Here is a 16802-nt window from a genome sequence, read left to right on the forward strand (position 1 = left end):
TTTTCTCCATCTTTAGTCAAAGATGTCCGTCACAGGGCACTCCAAACAGTACACACGTTGCAAGGGAGACCTCTGAAATCTTGGAATCCTAAGAGTTTGCAGGGGATTGCGTCTCCCACAGATAGTATCAGAAGAGGCATAGGGCTCCATTTTGTGTTGCACAAAGGCTGTTGATGGCTAAGTGGCTGCAGTTCTCCTCGACGGAAGCACTGTTATTGAGAGTTGTGGGAGCCTCGCTCTCCTGATGGGATTAGCTGTGATTCCAAATGGTAATCTAAAGTGTTGTGCTTCATAAAGAGGAGAGGGAAAACCAGTATTTTTATTGAGATCAACTTTCTTGTCTTCCCTTTCCCACAAGATGCTCCCACAAATGTTCCTCCTGCAAAGGTCAATGGTCATTTTGGGCTACAGTGGAAGGGTTAGAGTGAAGCTGCAAGAGTGGCAATATCCTTGAATTGATGGAAGTACCCAGTGGAGTTACACTCAAGTCTACCATTGCCATAGAGATTGAATGTTGGGTGGGTAGAGAAGGCAAATAAGGACTCCAAGTGTCCAAACCAGTGTGCATCTAGGACCTCTGGAATCTCCTTCAGGACTAAGCTGTGCTGCATCTTCTGTGGGGGTGGGGTTTTAGACAACAACTAGACCCAGCCAAACCTCGGCCCCTATTTATTTATTTATTTATTTATTTATTTTTGAGTTTTTTATATTGCCCTACCCCCGAAGGGCTCAGGGTGGTGAACAACATAATTAAACAACAAGTAATTAAGACCCATTTAAAATAAAGACAGAGGTTAACATATAAAAACAGTGTCAGCAATAAAATCTCTGATAAAACCTTCCCAAAGGGAGAGGGGGAAGAAGGGGTCCCATAGATGGTAAGGGGACCCCAGCTTAGGAGACTAGAATATCTAGTCAGCGGCCAGACTCTCCAAAAGCCCGGTGGAACAACTCCGTCTTACAGGCCCTGCGGAACTCACCAAGATCCCGCAGGGCCCGGACAGCTGGAGGAAGAGTGTTCCACCAGGCAGGGGCCAGGGCCGTAAAAGCCCTGGCCCGAGTGGAGGCCAGCCGCATCATGGAGGGGCCGGGAACCAACAGCAAATTGGCCTCTGCGTTCAGGGACATATGGGGTAATGCGGGCCCGAAGATACAAGGGTCCCAGGCTGCGTAAGGCCTTGCAGGTCAACACCCATACCTTGAAGATGATCCGGAACTCAACTGGGACAGTTAATTTTTGGTTCTGAAAATAGCCAGGTCTGAAGAGAAAAACACTGCTGTCTTAAACATAGTTCTTTCCTGGCTAACAGCGCTCCAAGACCTTGGGCAACATGATGGTACTGAGGAAGACAATGCATGATGGGAACCACAAACAGACGTTCAAGTGCTTTCTTGATTTAGCCATCGCATACCTTCTGCAATACTTGTGTTCCATATTGCCAGATCAGCACAGTCCAATGTGTCTAGATTCTCGCCATGTTTTGTATCATCTGAATGGCTGGGAGGATCAGAGGAAGGAGGGATGAGCTAGTAGGGTCTTGAATGCATGGATTTGTTTATGAAGAGCGCCTTCCCCTGCAAATTCCTGGTGCGGGTGTTTTAACAATCATGCCTGTAAAGCCAGTGGGAGAAATCTGGTTGCAAGGTTGTGCTTGTGAAAGGATTAAGAGTGGCTCAGCCTGGGCAGAACAAATTGGAAGGTTAACTCTGGAGGTAGGTCTCTTCTCCCCACCAACAGAGAACAGCAACTTGTGCGCCAAATGTGGGGTGAAAGGCAAGACCCGAACAGGTAAATTGCTGACAACATTGAGGCCCTTCCTACTCCCAACGGCCCCGAAAGGGAAACAAATATAACGTACAAAAGAACGTGACAAAAATATTTTTTCTCCCATGCGGTACATTTGTGGTCGCTCTGTTCCTTTGTCGGCAAAAAGAAAACACATTAAAAAGCTTTAAAATCTGCATCGATAGGGACTTGGGGGGTTCCTGGTTAGCCAAATAGCCTGGTTCCCCCACCTGTGGCAGAGCCAAATAATCAGGTGAATAAAGGTCATTTCTTGCTTAGGCAAGGGTTTTAAAAGTAGCTAAAGATACGAAGATGCCCATTCTTTGGGCTGAAATGGAAAGGCGTGTAAGAAGAGAGGCCAGCATTTTTGAAAGTGCCTGATTTTGAAGAAATGATTTCTTTTAAATATTTCCAAGGCAATCAAATTCAACCCTATCAAATCAGCCAGCGAAGACTTCTTGTTTCTGGTACTTTCACCTACACACTGTTACGTAGAGCCAGTGTGGTGTAGGGTCAGACTAGGTCACTAGGATCTAGTGAAATCTGGTTTGAATCCCCACTCGGGCCACGGAAGCTTGCTGGGTGACCTTGGCCCGGTCACACAATCTCAGCCCTGGCCCTGGCTAGTATTTGGATGGTAGATGTAGGAATACAATGGTTGGGATGCGGCAAACCCTCTCTGAACATCTCTTGCCTTGAGAACAGAGGTGGGATCCAGCAGGTTCTCACAGGTTCCCGAGAGTAGGTTTCTAATTATTTGTGTGTGCCGAGAGGGGGTTACTAATTGGTGATTTTGCCACGTGATTTTTGCCTTAGTTACGCCCCTCCTCTCGGCAGTAGCGCACAGAACTTGAAGCAGTCCTAGGGCAGGAGAGTGCACCGGTGATGCGTGGCAGGTGCCTGCACCTCTGCTGATGCATTCGTTTCCCCACCCAAAGGACTCAAGCCGAAGCGCAGCGGCTGCGTCCCTTGCCACAGCTCCCTCCCAGGAATGTGCCACCCGGGAATGCCCGACCACACCCCCGGCCGAATTGGCCCCACCCGAAGCCCCACATTGGTGCTACATACAGCTCTTTGAATCCCACCACCAAATTCTGGGCTGTGGGAACCCTTGTTTACTAAAATTCCTTGGATCCTGCATCCCACCTGCGGTTTTGAGAACTCCTTGAGGGTGGCCAAGTACAGTCAAACTACCCCAACAACTTCATAGGAAACCCTGACCTCCCCCCCACCAAGGTAAGTTAGAGCAGGTTTTGGGCTGTATCAACAGCTGTCTTAATAAATTGGAGGAGGAGAAACCGACCACTGTCGCAACACCCCTATTTGAATCACAGCAGAAAGCTTGTCCAATGACAGCGAGATCTCTTTTTTAATTCAAAAATTTAGCAAAACAAGACACGACATGTACACAATTCTTGTTATGTATAATAATATATATATATTTTAAAAAACAAACTGGGTAACGACACGGAAAGAACCCCCAACGCTGTCTCCTGTCCGTCTTCTCAGAACAATGTCTGTCTTGGGGAGAAAAAAAACCCAAATTCCTTAGTGCAAATGCCTAACTGGAGCTTGGGGGGGGGGGGGGCATCGAAGAATGTTGCCCGCAGCAATATCTCATCTAGGGTGGATGGCAGGAGTTGAGTGACAGCCAATGACCCTGAAGTATCAGATCAATAACAAGTATCTTCAGCATCTGACCTCTTTTTCCCTTTGGCGAGAAGCAAACGCCCGTCTGACTCCACCTGGTGTGATAACTTTAGTCCTTACGTTATTTAGGAAGGTTCCAGATGGCAATGAAGCTCGCTGGTATGTTATTTGGGGAAGCGTCCAGACAGGAGAAGCTGTTTCTGAGATCCGTCTTCTGCAGCTGACCCCCACCCCACCCCCCACCCTTGTGGCTCTCATGGTGAGAATCATTCCCGCTACGAAGAAATATATGTATATTTGTAAGCCCCAGCTGACTTCCCGTGTTTTGTGGCAGATGCAAACGAGATGCTCTAATGTAAACTCCAGATGAATAGCCATGGTGGTCTGTAGCAGCAACATAACACAGGAGACCCACGGCATCTTGAAGACTAACACAATTCAGCCCTGACAGGAGTGGTCCGGAAGTGGCGCTTGTGTCCGATGACATGAGCTCTGGCTCACAGACGCTTGTGTTGAAATACACGTCGTTAATCTTTAAGAAGTTGCAAGACTCTTGTTTGGCTGTTGTGGTTTTTCCGAGCTGTGCGGCCACCGTCTGGTAGTGTCTGCTCTGCGCATTAGGAGCAAAAACTATCAGACCACGGCCACGCCGCCCGGAAAACCCACAAGAGCCGGTTCATTCCGGCAGCGGAAGCCTTAGACAATACTCTTGTTGGATTTTCTAATGTAAACCGATGCGAACGAATCAAGCGGTGGTCGGAGGCAGAAGGGAGCGGGGCAAGGAAGGATGGCAGCTTCCGGCATCCATTCAGGTTGAAGACTCTGAACTGGACCTCCGCATCTCTGTTGGACCATGCATCCTGGCTTTGTTTATTCAGTACATGGGATCACTTGAAATCACGCTCTTTCTAGGCCGCTAGTTCCTGGCTCTAGCACTCTCCTCCAACATGGGATGCTGAAATCCTGGGGAGGATCTGAAGCCTGCCACTGTGTTTCTTGCCTCCAGCCTTTGTGCTATAATTTCAATCCTTTGGTCTGAACCAGCTCGTGGGAAGTAGGAGATCCCGTCTCTCCATTTAGATTCTCACCCCCCGCCCCCCCCCCCCGCCCCAAGCAGCTTCCAAATACACCACCCGGGGAAGGGCAGTTCTCTTCCCAGCGAGTGCTCAGCCTGCACTGACAGATCTGTTTTCCACTGGGGCACAGGCTAGCAGCATTCTGTGTTTCTGTGAGCAAAGCGGAAGGCCATGTATGCCCTCCGCCCATGGCTCAAAAGACGGGGATCCTGTCTCTCCGCACAGAGTCCAAGTCGTCGTCGAGGGTCAGAAGGACCTGGATGGAACAAGGCAGAAATGAAGAAACCAATTTCAATGTAAAGAACTATTACCACAGCAATTCAAACCATGAAACATATATTGCTCGACTGCCCCAAATACGAGGGATCTAGGACCAGACTTTTTGCTCTTTGTCCTGTAATCTTTAATGAATACTCTACTGTGGGGAAGATTACGTTTCTACTAAACAATTCCGCCTCTGAGATTTTAACTTTTGTAGCTAGGTTCCTTATAGAAACTTTGAAATGATTACCTGCGATGGTTCTCATGTATGGGATACTTGTTTGGACAATGTTGGCTGTTACATGGATTCTATGCCTAATAAAGGTTTTTATATATATATAAATAATATATATATATATATAATCCAAACAACTGGCAAAGTTTTATTCCCACTTGTAAACCTTGGCAGCTTCCAAACGATAATGGCACCATCTTTGTTAAAAAAAACCAGGAAGCGTCTGCTGGAATAAAATCTGGGAGCTCGAGAGACACCCCATTGTTTCCCGTGAATCTCATTACAAAGCGGAAGGCGCTCGGAATGCGGCATGAATTTGAGCCCAGGCTTTTGCGAGGCACAACTTACAGAGGTAAGGGGCGATGGGGGAAAGGCTCACCAGAAAGGAGAAGAACAAGGCAGCGCCTGAGAGGAAATGCCAGACGTCGTGGTCGTCGAAGAATCCCATGAGGATGCAGGGACGGTTTTTTTCTCGAGATTCGGCTGGGGTTTCCTGGTGAAAAAGAAGGACACGGGCAATGAATTTCAGCTTTCTGTTAAAAATCCAGGCTGTCCCCTGTCCAAAGAGACTGGTGACCACAGCATGGTTGAGCCTTTTAAAAGGCAGAAGGCAGCAGAGAAAACCCTTTAGAAACTGCCTCATGATTTCTGTGGAAGAGTAGGACGACTTCTTAAGATGTTATTTTTTGTTAATGGTTCTTTAGTACATCTAGGTAGCACTGTGACCATTTGGGCTTTAGAGGACATAACAATATGGCACACAGCCCTGCCAGCCACTGGGGCACAATTCATTGCCTTTTTGGATTCCCAGGCCTTTTCTGGTCAGGCACAACTTTGTGTACAGACATGGGAAGGACTGCACATTGCCTCTCCTACTCCACAATGAAAAGGGTGGGGCATCAACTCTTGAGTGGTAGTCCCAGAAGAGGGGAAAGGGATTGTTAAGCCACAGTGCCATCACTGCTCCGATCACGATGACCAATGGAGATGTTTTGTAGGAGCAGCAGTGGCGTAGGAGGTTAAGAGCTTGTGCATCTAATCTGGAGGAACTGGGTTTGATTCCCAGCTCTGCCGCCTGAGCTGTGGAGGCTTATCTGGGGAATTCAGATTAGCCTGTGCACTCCCACACACGCCAGCTGGGTGACCTTGGGCTAGTCACAGCTTCTCAGAGCTCTCTCAGCCCCACCTACCTCACAGGGTGTTTGTTGTGAGGGGGGAAGGGCAAGGAGATTGTCAGCCCCTTTGAGTCTCCTGCAGGAGAGAAAGGGGGGATATAAATCCAAACTCTCTTCTTCTATCCTGTTCTTCCTCCATGGAGCTCAGGATGACGAAGTCTCTTCTCCGTTTTAGCCTCACAACAACCCTGTAAGTAGGTTAGGCGTATATGTAGCTGCCCTAAGTTCAATCAGTGTGTTTCATGGCACAGTGGGGATTCGAATGTAGGCCTTCTCGACCTGGCACTTTAACCACCAAGCCAGCTGGCATAATGTGGTCTCTGCCAAGAATACTTCACAGAAATGGCTGGGATGAAATGGTTGAGAAGAAGATACATGAAATTATTTTAGGCCAGGTGAGACAGCTAGCCTTCCTAGCCCCAAATCGCCTCCTTGGCCCGGCACTCTCTCAAGTAGATGGGTCTCTTCCTGCCCCACTACTTCAGACCCTTGAACCAGTGGAGCCAGAGCTTGGGTGTGGGGTCTTCTGTATGCAAGGCTACAGCCCCTTCCCCTGACTAAGTGCAGCTCCCCTCCCCTCCATGTTTGGCTGACCAGGGTCCTTCCCCCAGATCAGCCACACAAAGTGGACAGTAAGCAGCCTGGAGTGTAAAAGGAAGAAAGAGGCCAGTCCTACCTCCCAGCTGCTGAGGTTTTGGAAGAAGAAGTAAAGCGCCGCTGCCCACATAACAGCTGTGGCCACGATGCAGAACAGAGGGACGGGCAGCAGCCGCTCGGAGCTCCGCAGCTGTAAAGAACCAAAGGAAGAAAGATTCGGGTGAGTTCTATCCCCTCCACAAGTGACCTCTCAGTGGGAGTATCCCAGACACCCCAAAGAAGAGGAATACCCCCTTAAAACAACTGATCTCCACCCAGATGCAATTTCCTGCCCAGGACAACCCTGGCGCATCTGCAAACCAAACATCCAGAGCACGGGTTGGCAACCTTACCACTCAAAGAGCCATTTGGGTCTGTTTTCCACGGCCCCGAAGATCGACAGAGCCAGAGAGGCGGCTCCACATGGAGCCGCCTCCGGTTCAGCCCCTCCACTCACCTTTCCTTCCAGCGTTGGGAGGCGGAGGTGCCGGGCAGGGAAACCCCCTCTGCCCCACAGAGCAGGCAGGGAAACCCCCTCTGCCTGCTCCATGGGGCAGCTGCGGGGATGGCAGAGGGGGGATGGCAGCTGCGGGGATGGCGGCTGCTCTGGAGGAACATGCCCATGCTACCCTCCTACCTCCAGGGGTCAGGAATGACTGGCAGTTTAGGGCGTGAAATCCTCCATAGCCCCTCCAGAGCAGCCAGCTAGAAGAAGAGGCAGTGAGTGGGGGGAAACGCCAAAAGCTGACACCTCTCACGCATACCGAGAGCTGCCTCCCGGGTTCGGCCCCTCCACTCACCTTTCCTTCCAACGCTGCTCTGGAGGGCTGGAGGGACATGCCCACGCTACCCTCCGACCTCCAGGCCACTGGGCTGGAGCACGCAGATATAAGGCTAGAAAGGCAGCATCGCGGCTCTCGGCAACCCGCATGAGTTGCAGAGCCCTGATCCAGAGAGATCTGACTCAATTTGCGGGAAGTGATCATTTTTGTGCGGAATGCGCCTAGCGCTGACAACAGGCACAGTGGGCATTTTAACACTGCACTTTGTCCAGGTCTATACAGGACAACCTGGGGTCTTCAAGGAGTTACTAGTGAGAGAAGTTTCCTCTTTTTGCATCGCCACCAAAAATAATCTAGGTGGTGCTACGTGGCCATCCCACGAAGTGTCACAGATAACAAGCCCCAGATTCCAGTGAGAATGGGGAAAAACTGAACCACAGCTATAGAAGAATCCCATAAAGCACGTGGGCCCCTGGAATTCTCAGTTTTAGCCCCATCGCTGGACACAAATAGGTTCAGCCTCAAAATGTCTTCTTGCTTTAGTGTGGAAGTAGGCTGTCAAAGGAATGGAGGTGTAGGGGAAAACATTCTTACTCTGCAGTCAAGTGAGCTTATACTCTGCTTCTGGCATTAAAAACATGGACTACCTTTTGATCAGACCAGCCAAAACGACATAGCCCAGCATGGCAAGCTTGTGTGTTCTCTTCATCAGGATGGATGTTTACAAAAACGGAGTGGGAGGGGAGGGAGAAAAATATTTTAGGGGCGTCTAGTCACCACCCTGCGTAGAATGCCAAGTGGAGTCTATACGAACCACGGGCACTTTCGCACTTGCAGAATAACGCACTTTCAATGCACTTTGCAGCTGGATCTTACTGTGTGAAATAGCAAAATCCACTTGCAAACGATGGTGAAAGTGGGTTTGAAAGTGCATTTATTCTGCATGTGCAAAAGTCCCTCAAGTGGTACTGAGCATGACTGGTGTGGGCCCAGGGCCTTCACTGGCAAATGGGAATGTTGTCATGGTGGAAATATTAGGTTAGCAGAGAGCTCAGGACACTCTAAGAAACATAGTTATATAAGGAGTCTCTGCCTTTGAAAAACTAATATTGTCCTTTATTGTGAGGAACTCTGTTCTAGACAGAATAGAGATGGGATTATAATCTAGACCAGATGTTCATGGACTACAATTCCCAACAGCCCCTGCCAGCATGGCCAATTGGCCATGTATGTCCTCCCCTCATGGTACTCAGATGGAAAGAAGAGTGGCAAGAAGGTGTCACACAGAAGGAAAATTCCGAGAGCAGCAACCTACACATTAAAGGGATAGCACCAGAGCAGTAGAAAGGAAGGACGCTCAGTTTCCTGGTCAATCTGTCTGATTCTCTTGTAGTCAACCTCTGAAGTCTGAGCCCATTATGCAAGAAGTGTTTCCCTCGGGGGTCTTTACTCCACAGTGGGGAGTTTACACCCGACAATGGCCAAGCATTGGGAACAGTAGGGCCATTGAAATAGAACATGAGAAGGTCACTAAATACCACGGTTTGAAAACTGAGCTTCAGCTATTATGGCACAAACCAGCTGAGATTGTTCCAGTGATAATCGGCACCCTGGGCACCATTCCGAAAACTCTAGTAAGGCACTTGAAACATCTTCAAATCAACATCTGTCAGATTCAGAAGGCAACCCTGCTAGGATACACATGAGTACTACACCAATACGTAACAACATCCTAGGCCTCTAGGTGAGGCTGGAATTGTAACAAAAAGCCAACAACCAGCTAAAGAACTGGTGGTTGTGATATTAAACAAAATAAAATAATAATAATGTGTTCCTTTACCTTCATGATGACATAAAATGCCAAGTACAGCAGAAGGTTACAGATAAAGATGCCCAGAAGGTATGAAGCAAAATCCTTTGGCCGATACACCAGTCCAAAAATGGCACTATAAAAGCAAAAGGATAAAAATGACATAACCCAGGGTAAAAATGCAACATCATGCACAGATTTTCCTGGACTAATTTTTCTAAAACCATCATCCCATAGGGCATCATCACAACAATGGCTTTGGTTTTAAAGATTGTTTTAATTGTTTCGGTTACAACTATTATACATCATCCTGCCCAGCCTTTTGAAAGCGAATCTAGAAGACAACCAACCAGAGATTCAAATCTCCTCTCCTCTCCCAAAGCATTGGCTGAAAGAGTGAGGTTCTTCCAGCATCCATATTATGAACCCTCTAAAGAGGTTAAAAGGGTCTTAGGACCAAGTGAAGCTATCTGGAGCTGTGGTTCCCAATTATAGCAGCAGAAATCGCTCCAGCAGAGACAGATCTTAGCATGGGCCCAAGGAAGACATGCTTATTGGTGGCAGCGTTGTGTGCTTAGTGAAAGAACAGTCCTGGGCATGTCAACACAGGGAAGCATGGTGGCGAATCCCGTTTTAAACACAACCAAGGAGTGCAGGGATGAAAAGAAGCCCCCCTCCCCGGCTTAGTTCCCCACTTCCCTTTGCGCAAGCCCTTTTCTCCCAATTGAGGCTTTGATCCCAGAAAAGTAGAAGTGATTGGGGGAGGGGCTGCAAGGAAGCTACAACAAGAAGAAGAAGAGTGTGGATTTATACCCCACCTTTCTCTCGAGGTGGCTTACAAACTCCTTTCCCTTCCTCTCCCCACAACAGACACCTTGTGAGGTAGGTGGGGCTGAGAGAGTTCTGAAGAACTGTGACTAGCCCAAGGTCGCTCAGCATGTAGATGAGTGGGGAAACAAATCTGGTTCACCAGATAAGCCTCCACCATTCAGGTGAGGAATCAAACCCGGTTCTCCAGATTAGAATCCACCTGCTCTTAACCACTATACCATACTGGGGAGGGTTTCAGATGGGAGGCACACTGCTCCCCTGCCCCCAGTCTGGAACAAGGAGCAAATGTGGGAGGGTAAACTGGAAGCAGCCCCACCATTAAAGGCCTTTGAAAGATAACTTGGTTCTTACTCTCTGGCCCATTATGCATGGAGCGTTTCCCCCGACGTTCCACAGCACCCACTGCCCGTGTTTGTTTACATCCAAGGGGGTGTCTCACGGCCTGCTGCGTGACTTGCCTGCCCCCACTTCTGGGTTGGTCCCCCGTCCAATGCAAGATTGAAAACTCATGGCTTTTTTTTAGCCCTTTAAATGTAATATTGATATTTCTTATATCGATATTTTGTGGTCTGCTGTCTTTTTTTTTTCTTTTTAAGGAAATGCCGGTCATCGATCTGCTCCGGAGGAAACTCACCCTGGCTGCGAGGCAGAGCAGAGCTGAATAATCAGCCTCAATCAGCCCTCCTCAAAAGCCAGAGACTTTCCCCAAATTCATCGTCGGGGAGAAGGAAGAAGCGAAACAGGAGAGGAAATGGGGACGTCAGTTTCTTTAAAAAGGGGTTTAAGCCTATTGGGAAATCTGGCCGTAGCCAGGAATGACGTGAGGGTCCAGGGATCCGTCTCTTATTAGGCAGTATTTATGGACGTTCACCAACCTCCCAAAAGTGTTTAAATCACGTCTCAGATACATACGATCAGACACTTTCTACTCACAAAGACCAGTTCACCAGATTCCCAACAACCAGGAGGACCATTCTGTCCTAAGGAAGGGACAGAAGAACCTTGTTAGCCAGCCAGACGTGGGCACAAAGTCACAGATAAAACAGCGTCGCCAATTCACAGTTGGGAAATACACGGAGTTTTGGGAGGTGGAGTCGGAGGAAGGCGGGGTTTGGGGAACAGGAGGGGCTTCAGTGGGGGTATAACGCCATACAGTCCACCTTCCCAAGTGGCCACCTTCTCCAGGAACAGGAATGGGCGTTAGGCTTTATGAACGGCAGAGTGCGGTCTGCCCCGCCACCTCCTGTCTGTCTTCTGCAAGTGCCGGAACTTAGAGCAAAGGGCAGCTCTCCCAAAAGGAATCGGCGTGTCGCAATTTCAGTTCAGACTGAGAGGACACACAAGCTGAGGATTCAGATGGAGGCAGCTAAATAAGCCAGAGGGCAACAGATACACTCTGGGAATCTGAGGAACAGGATGTGCCGCTGGCTTACAGGAGGATGTACTTGCCTCCGCTAAGCTCTGACTTAATATTTTTTACCAAAGCACGTATACAGATAAATCAGCATTAGTATTTGCAAGTGTCTGTCACAACTCAGTCACAAAAGGGTTAACTGTTTGTATGTAAACAAGTTGCTGAAGTCACTGTTTATGACTTGATCTATTGGTCAGTCAGATAGCCGTTGCTTACATTTCAGAGAGCACGTACCTCAGTGGACATAGAATTAACTCAGTTTCTTTGTTTGAGCAGAGGACAATATGTGAGAGTAGTGGAGAGAGCAAGATGTAGTCTTAAGTGTGTAGTTAATTCTGTAAATATGTAACAGAGCAGCACAGATTTATTTGCTTTATTTCCGTGTAACCCTCTTCTTTAACTTAGTAATCTTTTGTATAAAGCAACTCAAAAGTTTTAATTTGGAGAGGAGACATCTGAGGGGGGATATGATTGAAGTCTATAAAATTATGCATGGAGTAGAAAATGTTGACAGAGAGAAAATTTTTCTCTTTCTCACAATACAAAAACCAGGGGGCAATCATTGAAAATGCTGGGGGGAAGAATTAGGACTAATAAAAGGAAACATTTCTTCAATGGTGTTTGGAATATGCTGCCACAGGAGGTGGCGATGGCCACTAACCTGGATAGCTTTAAAAGGGGTTTGGACAGATTTATGGAGAAGTCGATTTATGGCTACCAATCTTGATCCTCCTTGATCTGAGATTGCAAATGCCTTAACAGACCAGGTGCTCGGGGGGAACAGCAGCAGCAGCAGCAGAAGGCCATTGCTTTCACATCCTGCACGTGAGCTCCCCAAGGCACCTGGTGGGCCACTGCGAGTAGCAGAGTGCTGGACTAGATGGACTCTGGCCTGATCCAGCAGGCTAGTTCTTATGTTCTTAAAGTATCTCTGGCTCTCTTCTTCATACTGGATGCTGCTTCCGTATCTCTGCTAATTAAGTATCTCTTTATTAGCATACCTACAATCAAGCCCCCAGTGTTCATTCACACAAACAAAGCCCTTGAAACGTCTAACAACCCTGGCAACAGAGCATATTTAACACAAGGGTGCCCAACATGAGGCCCACAAACCCCAGACACCTCTCTGTGGCCACCAAGTGTTTTGGAAAGTAGGTGCGGCTCTTACACAGTGTCAGGCCAGACTCTTGATGGGCTTTTGTTTAGACCCAAGGTCTCACCTGGCTCCCTATCTCCACTTGCCTGGGGCTGGATGGTTTCTCTATTGCTTGCTTGCAGCATAGTGATTCAGGTGAGCCTCTCCCCTTATCTCCAGCTTCCTGGAGAAGGGAAGTGTCTGTTGTGGCTAAAGTTCCATAACAATGCCTCTTCTCACCTCTTCTTTCTTATGGGAAATGTTTTGGGAATGCTTGGGATGGGGGTGGGGGGAATGTTGAATGAATAAAACTTTCTTGATGTATACTTGAGCAAGAAGGCGAAGCTCTAGCTTTGGCTTCTTGACTCTCGTGTAGGCGCAGAACAAGTATTGAAAAATCTTTTAAGTTTCCATACTGATATTTTCTCTAGTTGCATTGCCTTTATGATTTTATGCTTTAATGATGATCAATTAAAGATGAACCAAAGTAGGCCTTTTGCTTTCTGGCTTTTGTTACTAGCCAGATCAGCAAAAAGCCTGGATGAAATACCCTTTGTTCTCAATTCTACATGGGAATGTATGAGATTATGAACTAAGTTGTTTTCGAGGTCTTCTTGCCCCGGCCCGGCACCTTGAGTCTGTTCTTTTCTGATACAAAGCAAGAACATGGCTAAATATTTAGGCTCTTTGTCTAGAAAAGTAAGACGGTAGAAAACAATAACTGATAAGGGGAGGTTGGGCCTAAGTTCATAAGACATCTAAGGCAGAGTACTGACATCTTCCAATAAGGGCACTAGTTTGCCCCATCCCCACCCTTTCAAATGATTGATTGATGATGATGAACTTTGGGGTGTATTCTTTTTACTGCTATTCTGATGTAACCTATAAAAGTAAGAGACAGCAGCCATTTCAACGTGGCTCCCCAGATGCTGTCTTGCCCGTCTGTTGGCGTGAATAAAATATTTCTCTAATTTTATTCCTTTGTCAGCTTAAGCTTTTTGGCTTAAACATTTTGAACCCGTTACCCTGCTGTAACACTAGGATCTGACACGGTCTCAATAAAACTCTTGAAATATTCCCGCCTTCTGTGATGGCCATTTTGTGCAGCCACCCCACAACCCACGTTTTGTCCATGCACGTGGGAAAAAGACAATACACAGCTTCCAACCCTGGGGAGAGATTGCTCGGGGGAGCAGGGTGGGAGGGAAACGAAGGGAAATACCTGTAGTAATGCACTGCTGACCCAGCAGCACCGTGGTAGAACGTTGGCACACCAACGGACCTACGGCCTTCTGGTCGCACCGCACCCCCACTCCTCATCCCCCTATGAGTCACGGGTCATGAACTGTCTGGCTCAGTCACCGGGCGCAGGGACAATGGTCTTGCCCCCAGGTGAGGATTAGGCTCAGACGCTTACGCTCCTCTCCGCATGTAGCCAGGTGAGATCATGCATCACATGATGATCTCCCGACCTCCCGCCTCCCGCTCTCCCGGAACTCCCCCCGTTCCTCCCTCCTACACGCCCCCGATAGAATAACAATAAAAGGTGCCAGGAACCAGCACGCGGGAGATTCGCTAGGAACACGGACCTCCGCGCTCCCGCTGCTGGCGATCTCCACCAGATGTTATCTCCGCGTTTCGTCTCGTTCTTGCGCTGACCACGTGGGTCGACTACAAATACCTACCATGTACATTGGCCGGCTACACTGCTGAAAGCAATCCGTGTACAGCACCATGAACGCACGCCGGAAAATCCCCAGATCTGCCAGAGACAAAAGCAGAGGCAATTTGGTGAAGGAATCCCAGTGATATGATTCACTGGCTGGCAGCCAGCCAGCGAGAGACCGCCAAAGAGGCCCAAACAGAACCCCATGATGGCGAGGGTAGCAGAGACATACAGGGCGAAATTGGGACATGGAACACTTAATGCTCGCAAGATGTTCATGACTCCTCATGGGATCGGTGGCTGTGTGCACTCATATCAGCCCACCTATACCCCTCTTGAGAAATCACCATGGGTCAAGTCAAGGCAAACAGGCATAGCCCAAGTGGTGGGATTCAGCCTATTCGCACCTATTCGGTAGAACCGGTAGCTAATTTTTTGTCTCGTTCAGAGAACTGGTGTAATCCCACCGCTGAGTCCTTTCAGAACCGGTTGTTAAATTATTTGAATCCTACCCCTGCATAGCCCCGCTTCCTACATTTATCATCCGCCAATGGCTTTCCTGGCACCTGTTTGCTTCTTCTCCAAAGCATCTCCCCTAAAAAGCAAATACTTAGGCCACCCCTCCTCCACCTCCCTGTAGCAGAGAGCATAACAGGCGTCATCAGCACGTCTGCAGGGAGCACCCATTCAGCAACAGCTGCCTGTCAAAAGGAAATGCTTGGCTTGCAGAGTATTGCCATTCTGCGGCTGGCCCTAGCACACCACGGCAGCAGAGGTGGGATCCAGCAGGTTCTCACAGGTTCCCGAGAGTAGGTCACTAATTATTTGTGTGTGCCGAGAGGGGGTTACTAATTGGGGATTTTGCCATGTGATTTTTGCCTTAGTTACGCTCCTCCTCTCAGCAGTAGCGAGCAGAACTTGAAGCAGTCTAGCAAGAGGTGCACCGGCATGTGTGGCAGCCTGCGCCTGCGTGCATTCTGTTAAGCTCTCTGCTATGACCAAGGACTGGCGTGAGCTGCTTTGGTTCCTTGCTACACATCCCCCTGCCCAGGCAATGCCCCGGCCTCTGGAATGCCTCATTGCCACGTCCCGTCACAGTGCCCTCGGGCCTAGCCCCCCCATTGGTGCTACGCCACAGTTTGAATCCCACCACCATGGGAACCTGTTACTAAAAATTTTGGATCCCACCACTGCACGGCAGCCATTTTGTGGTGGTGCCCGCACCCCATCCTCAACGTTCCAAAAGTTTCCACAGATTCAACAAGGTCCAGAACCCCTATCCTACAGCACCCTTCATTATGCCTATTTTTGAGGCTCCACGGCCCTCTGCGTAATCCAAGCAACTGACTTTTCCCACAAAGGTAGAGAAAGAGCTTCCTGTTCTCCCTGCTAAAGGCCCCTTTTTGGTCAATCCAAACAGAGGAGGAAAAAGGTCAGTTCGGGACGCTTGTTACCTGGGTCAGAGACATCTGAGGCCAAGTGAAGCAGGAAAGAAATAAGAAAAGATACTTGTGAGAGGAGTGTTAACAGCATTGCAGCACAGGATTGGAATGTGAACTCTGCACTATTTACTCAAAACCAGTAGATTCTTTCAGATTTATATTTACAGTTTTATATTTTATTTACCTCATGCTGGTCTGTGACCATAATAAAGATTGATATTGATACCCAAATGCATGTTTTTTCAAGAGAAGAAGAGTTAGTTTTGCATTTATTTATGATGTTCAATTACATTATATACTCGCGTTATCAGTCCACTTTTTCAGCACATTTTTTGTGCTGAAAAAGTCCCCCCTCGACTTATACGCGAGTGAGGGTCCCACTTAATTCTTGTGTGGCATTCCCCTTCTCCTGTCTTCGCTCTCTCATGCCTTCTTCTCTGCCTCCCCCCTTTCAGCCGCTTTCTCGGCCTCCTTCTCTGCTTCACTCTCCTCTGCCTTCCCCCTTTCAGCCACTTTCTCTGCCTCTGCCTTCTTCTCGGCAGCGGCCGGCCCCTGGCTCTCGGCGGGTGATAGCCAGTCGACCTGGGTGAGCTGGACAAGCTGTGGGATGGAGAGGTTGGTGGCAGAGACCTTGGGATTGGTGAGATGGGGGGGTCAGTGGCAGAGACCCCCAAATAGAGCCCAACCGTATCTGTTTTTATTTTTGAAATTTAACCGTAGCTGCTGCATTTCCCACCCTAGACTTATACTCGAGTCAATAAGTTTCCCCAGTTGTTTGTGGTAAAATTAGGTGCCTCGACTTATATTCGGGTTGACTTATACACGAGTATATATGGTATGCTGAATTGTTATTTTGTGTGTGTGAGTGAGTGAGTGAGTGAGAGAGAGAGAGAGAGAGAGAGA

The 16802-nt window shown here is 48.4% G+C and overlaps 1 protein-coding gene across 3 annotated transcripts in view; it reads right to left on the reverse strand.

Moving 5' to 3' along the window:
- Positions 1–3136: 3136 nt before the first annotated feature.
- Positions 3137–16802, reverse strand: part of SIDT1 (SID1 transmembrane family member 1) — a 59968-nt gene continuing 46302 nt past the window's right edge. The window contains exons 19-26 of one of the 3 annotated variants that reach the window (XM_048482785.1): positions 15912–15926; positions 14477–14553; positions 11176–11222; positions 9442–9547; positions 6860–6970; positions 5388–5501; positions 4664–4768; positions 3137–4629 (exon numbers count right to left, since the gene is read on the reverse strand). In XM_048482785.1, coding sequence (XP_048338742.1) covers positions 4706–4768; positions 5388–5501; positions 6860–6970; positions 9442–9547; positions 11176–11222; positions 14477–14553; positions 15912–15926 — 533 coding nt within the window. In that variant the 3' untranslated portion in view covers positions 3137–4629; positions 4664–4705. Of the gene's footprint in view, positions 4769–5387; positions 5502–6859; positions 6971–9441; positions 9548–11175; positions 11223–14476; positions 14554–15911; positions 15927–16802 lie in introns of all 3 variants that reach the window. The other 2 variants (XM_048482784.1, XM_048482786.1) reach the window with 2 other exon arrangements.

The sequence above is a fragment of the Sphaerodactylus townsendi genome, unplaced genomic scaffold (assembly GCF_021028975.2).
Source record: "Sphaerodactylus townsendi isolate TG3544 unplaced genomic scaffold, MPM_Stown_v2.3 scaffold_23, whole genome shotgun sequence".
Lineage (NCBI taxonomy): Eukaryota > Metazoa > Chordata > Lepidosauria > Squamata > Sphaerodactylidae > Sphaerodactylus > Sphaerodactylus townsendi.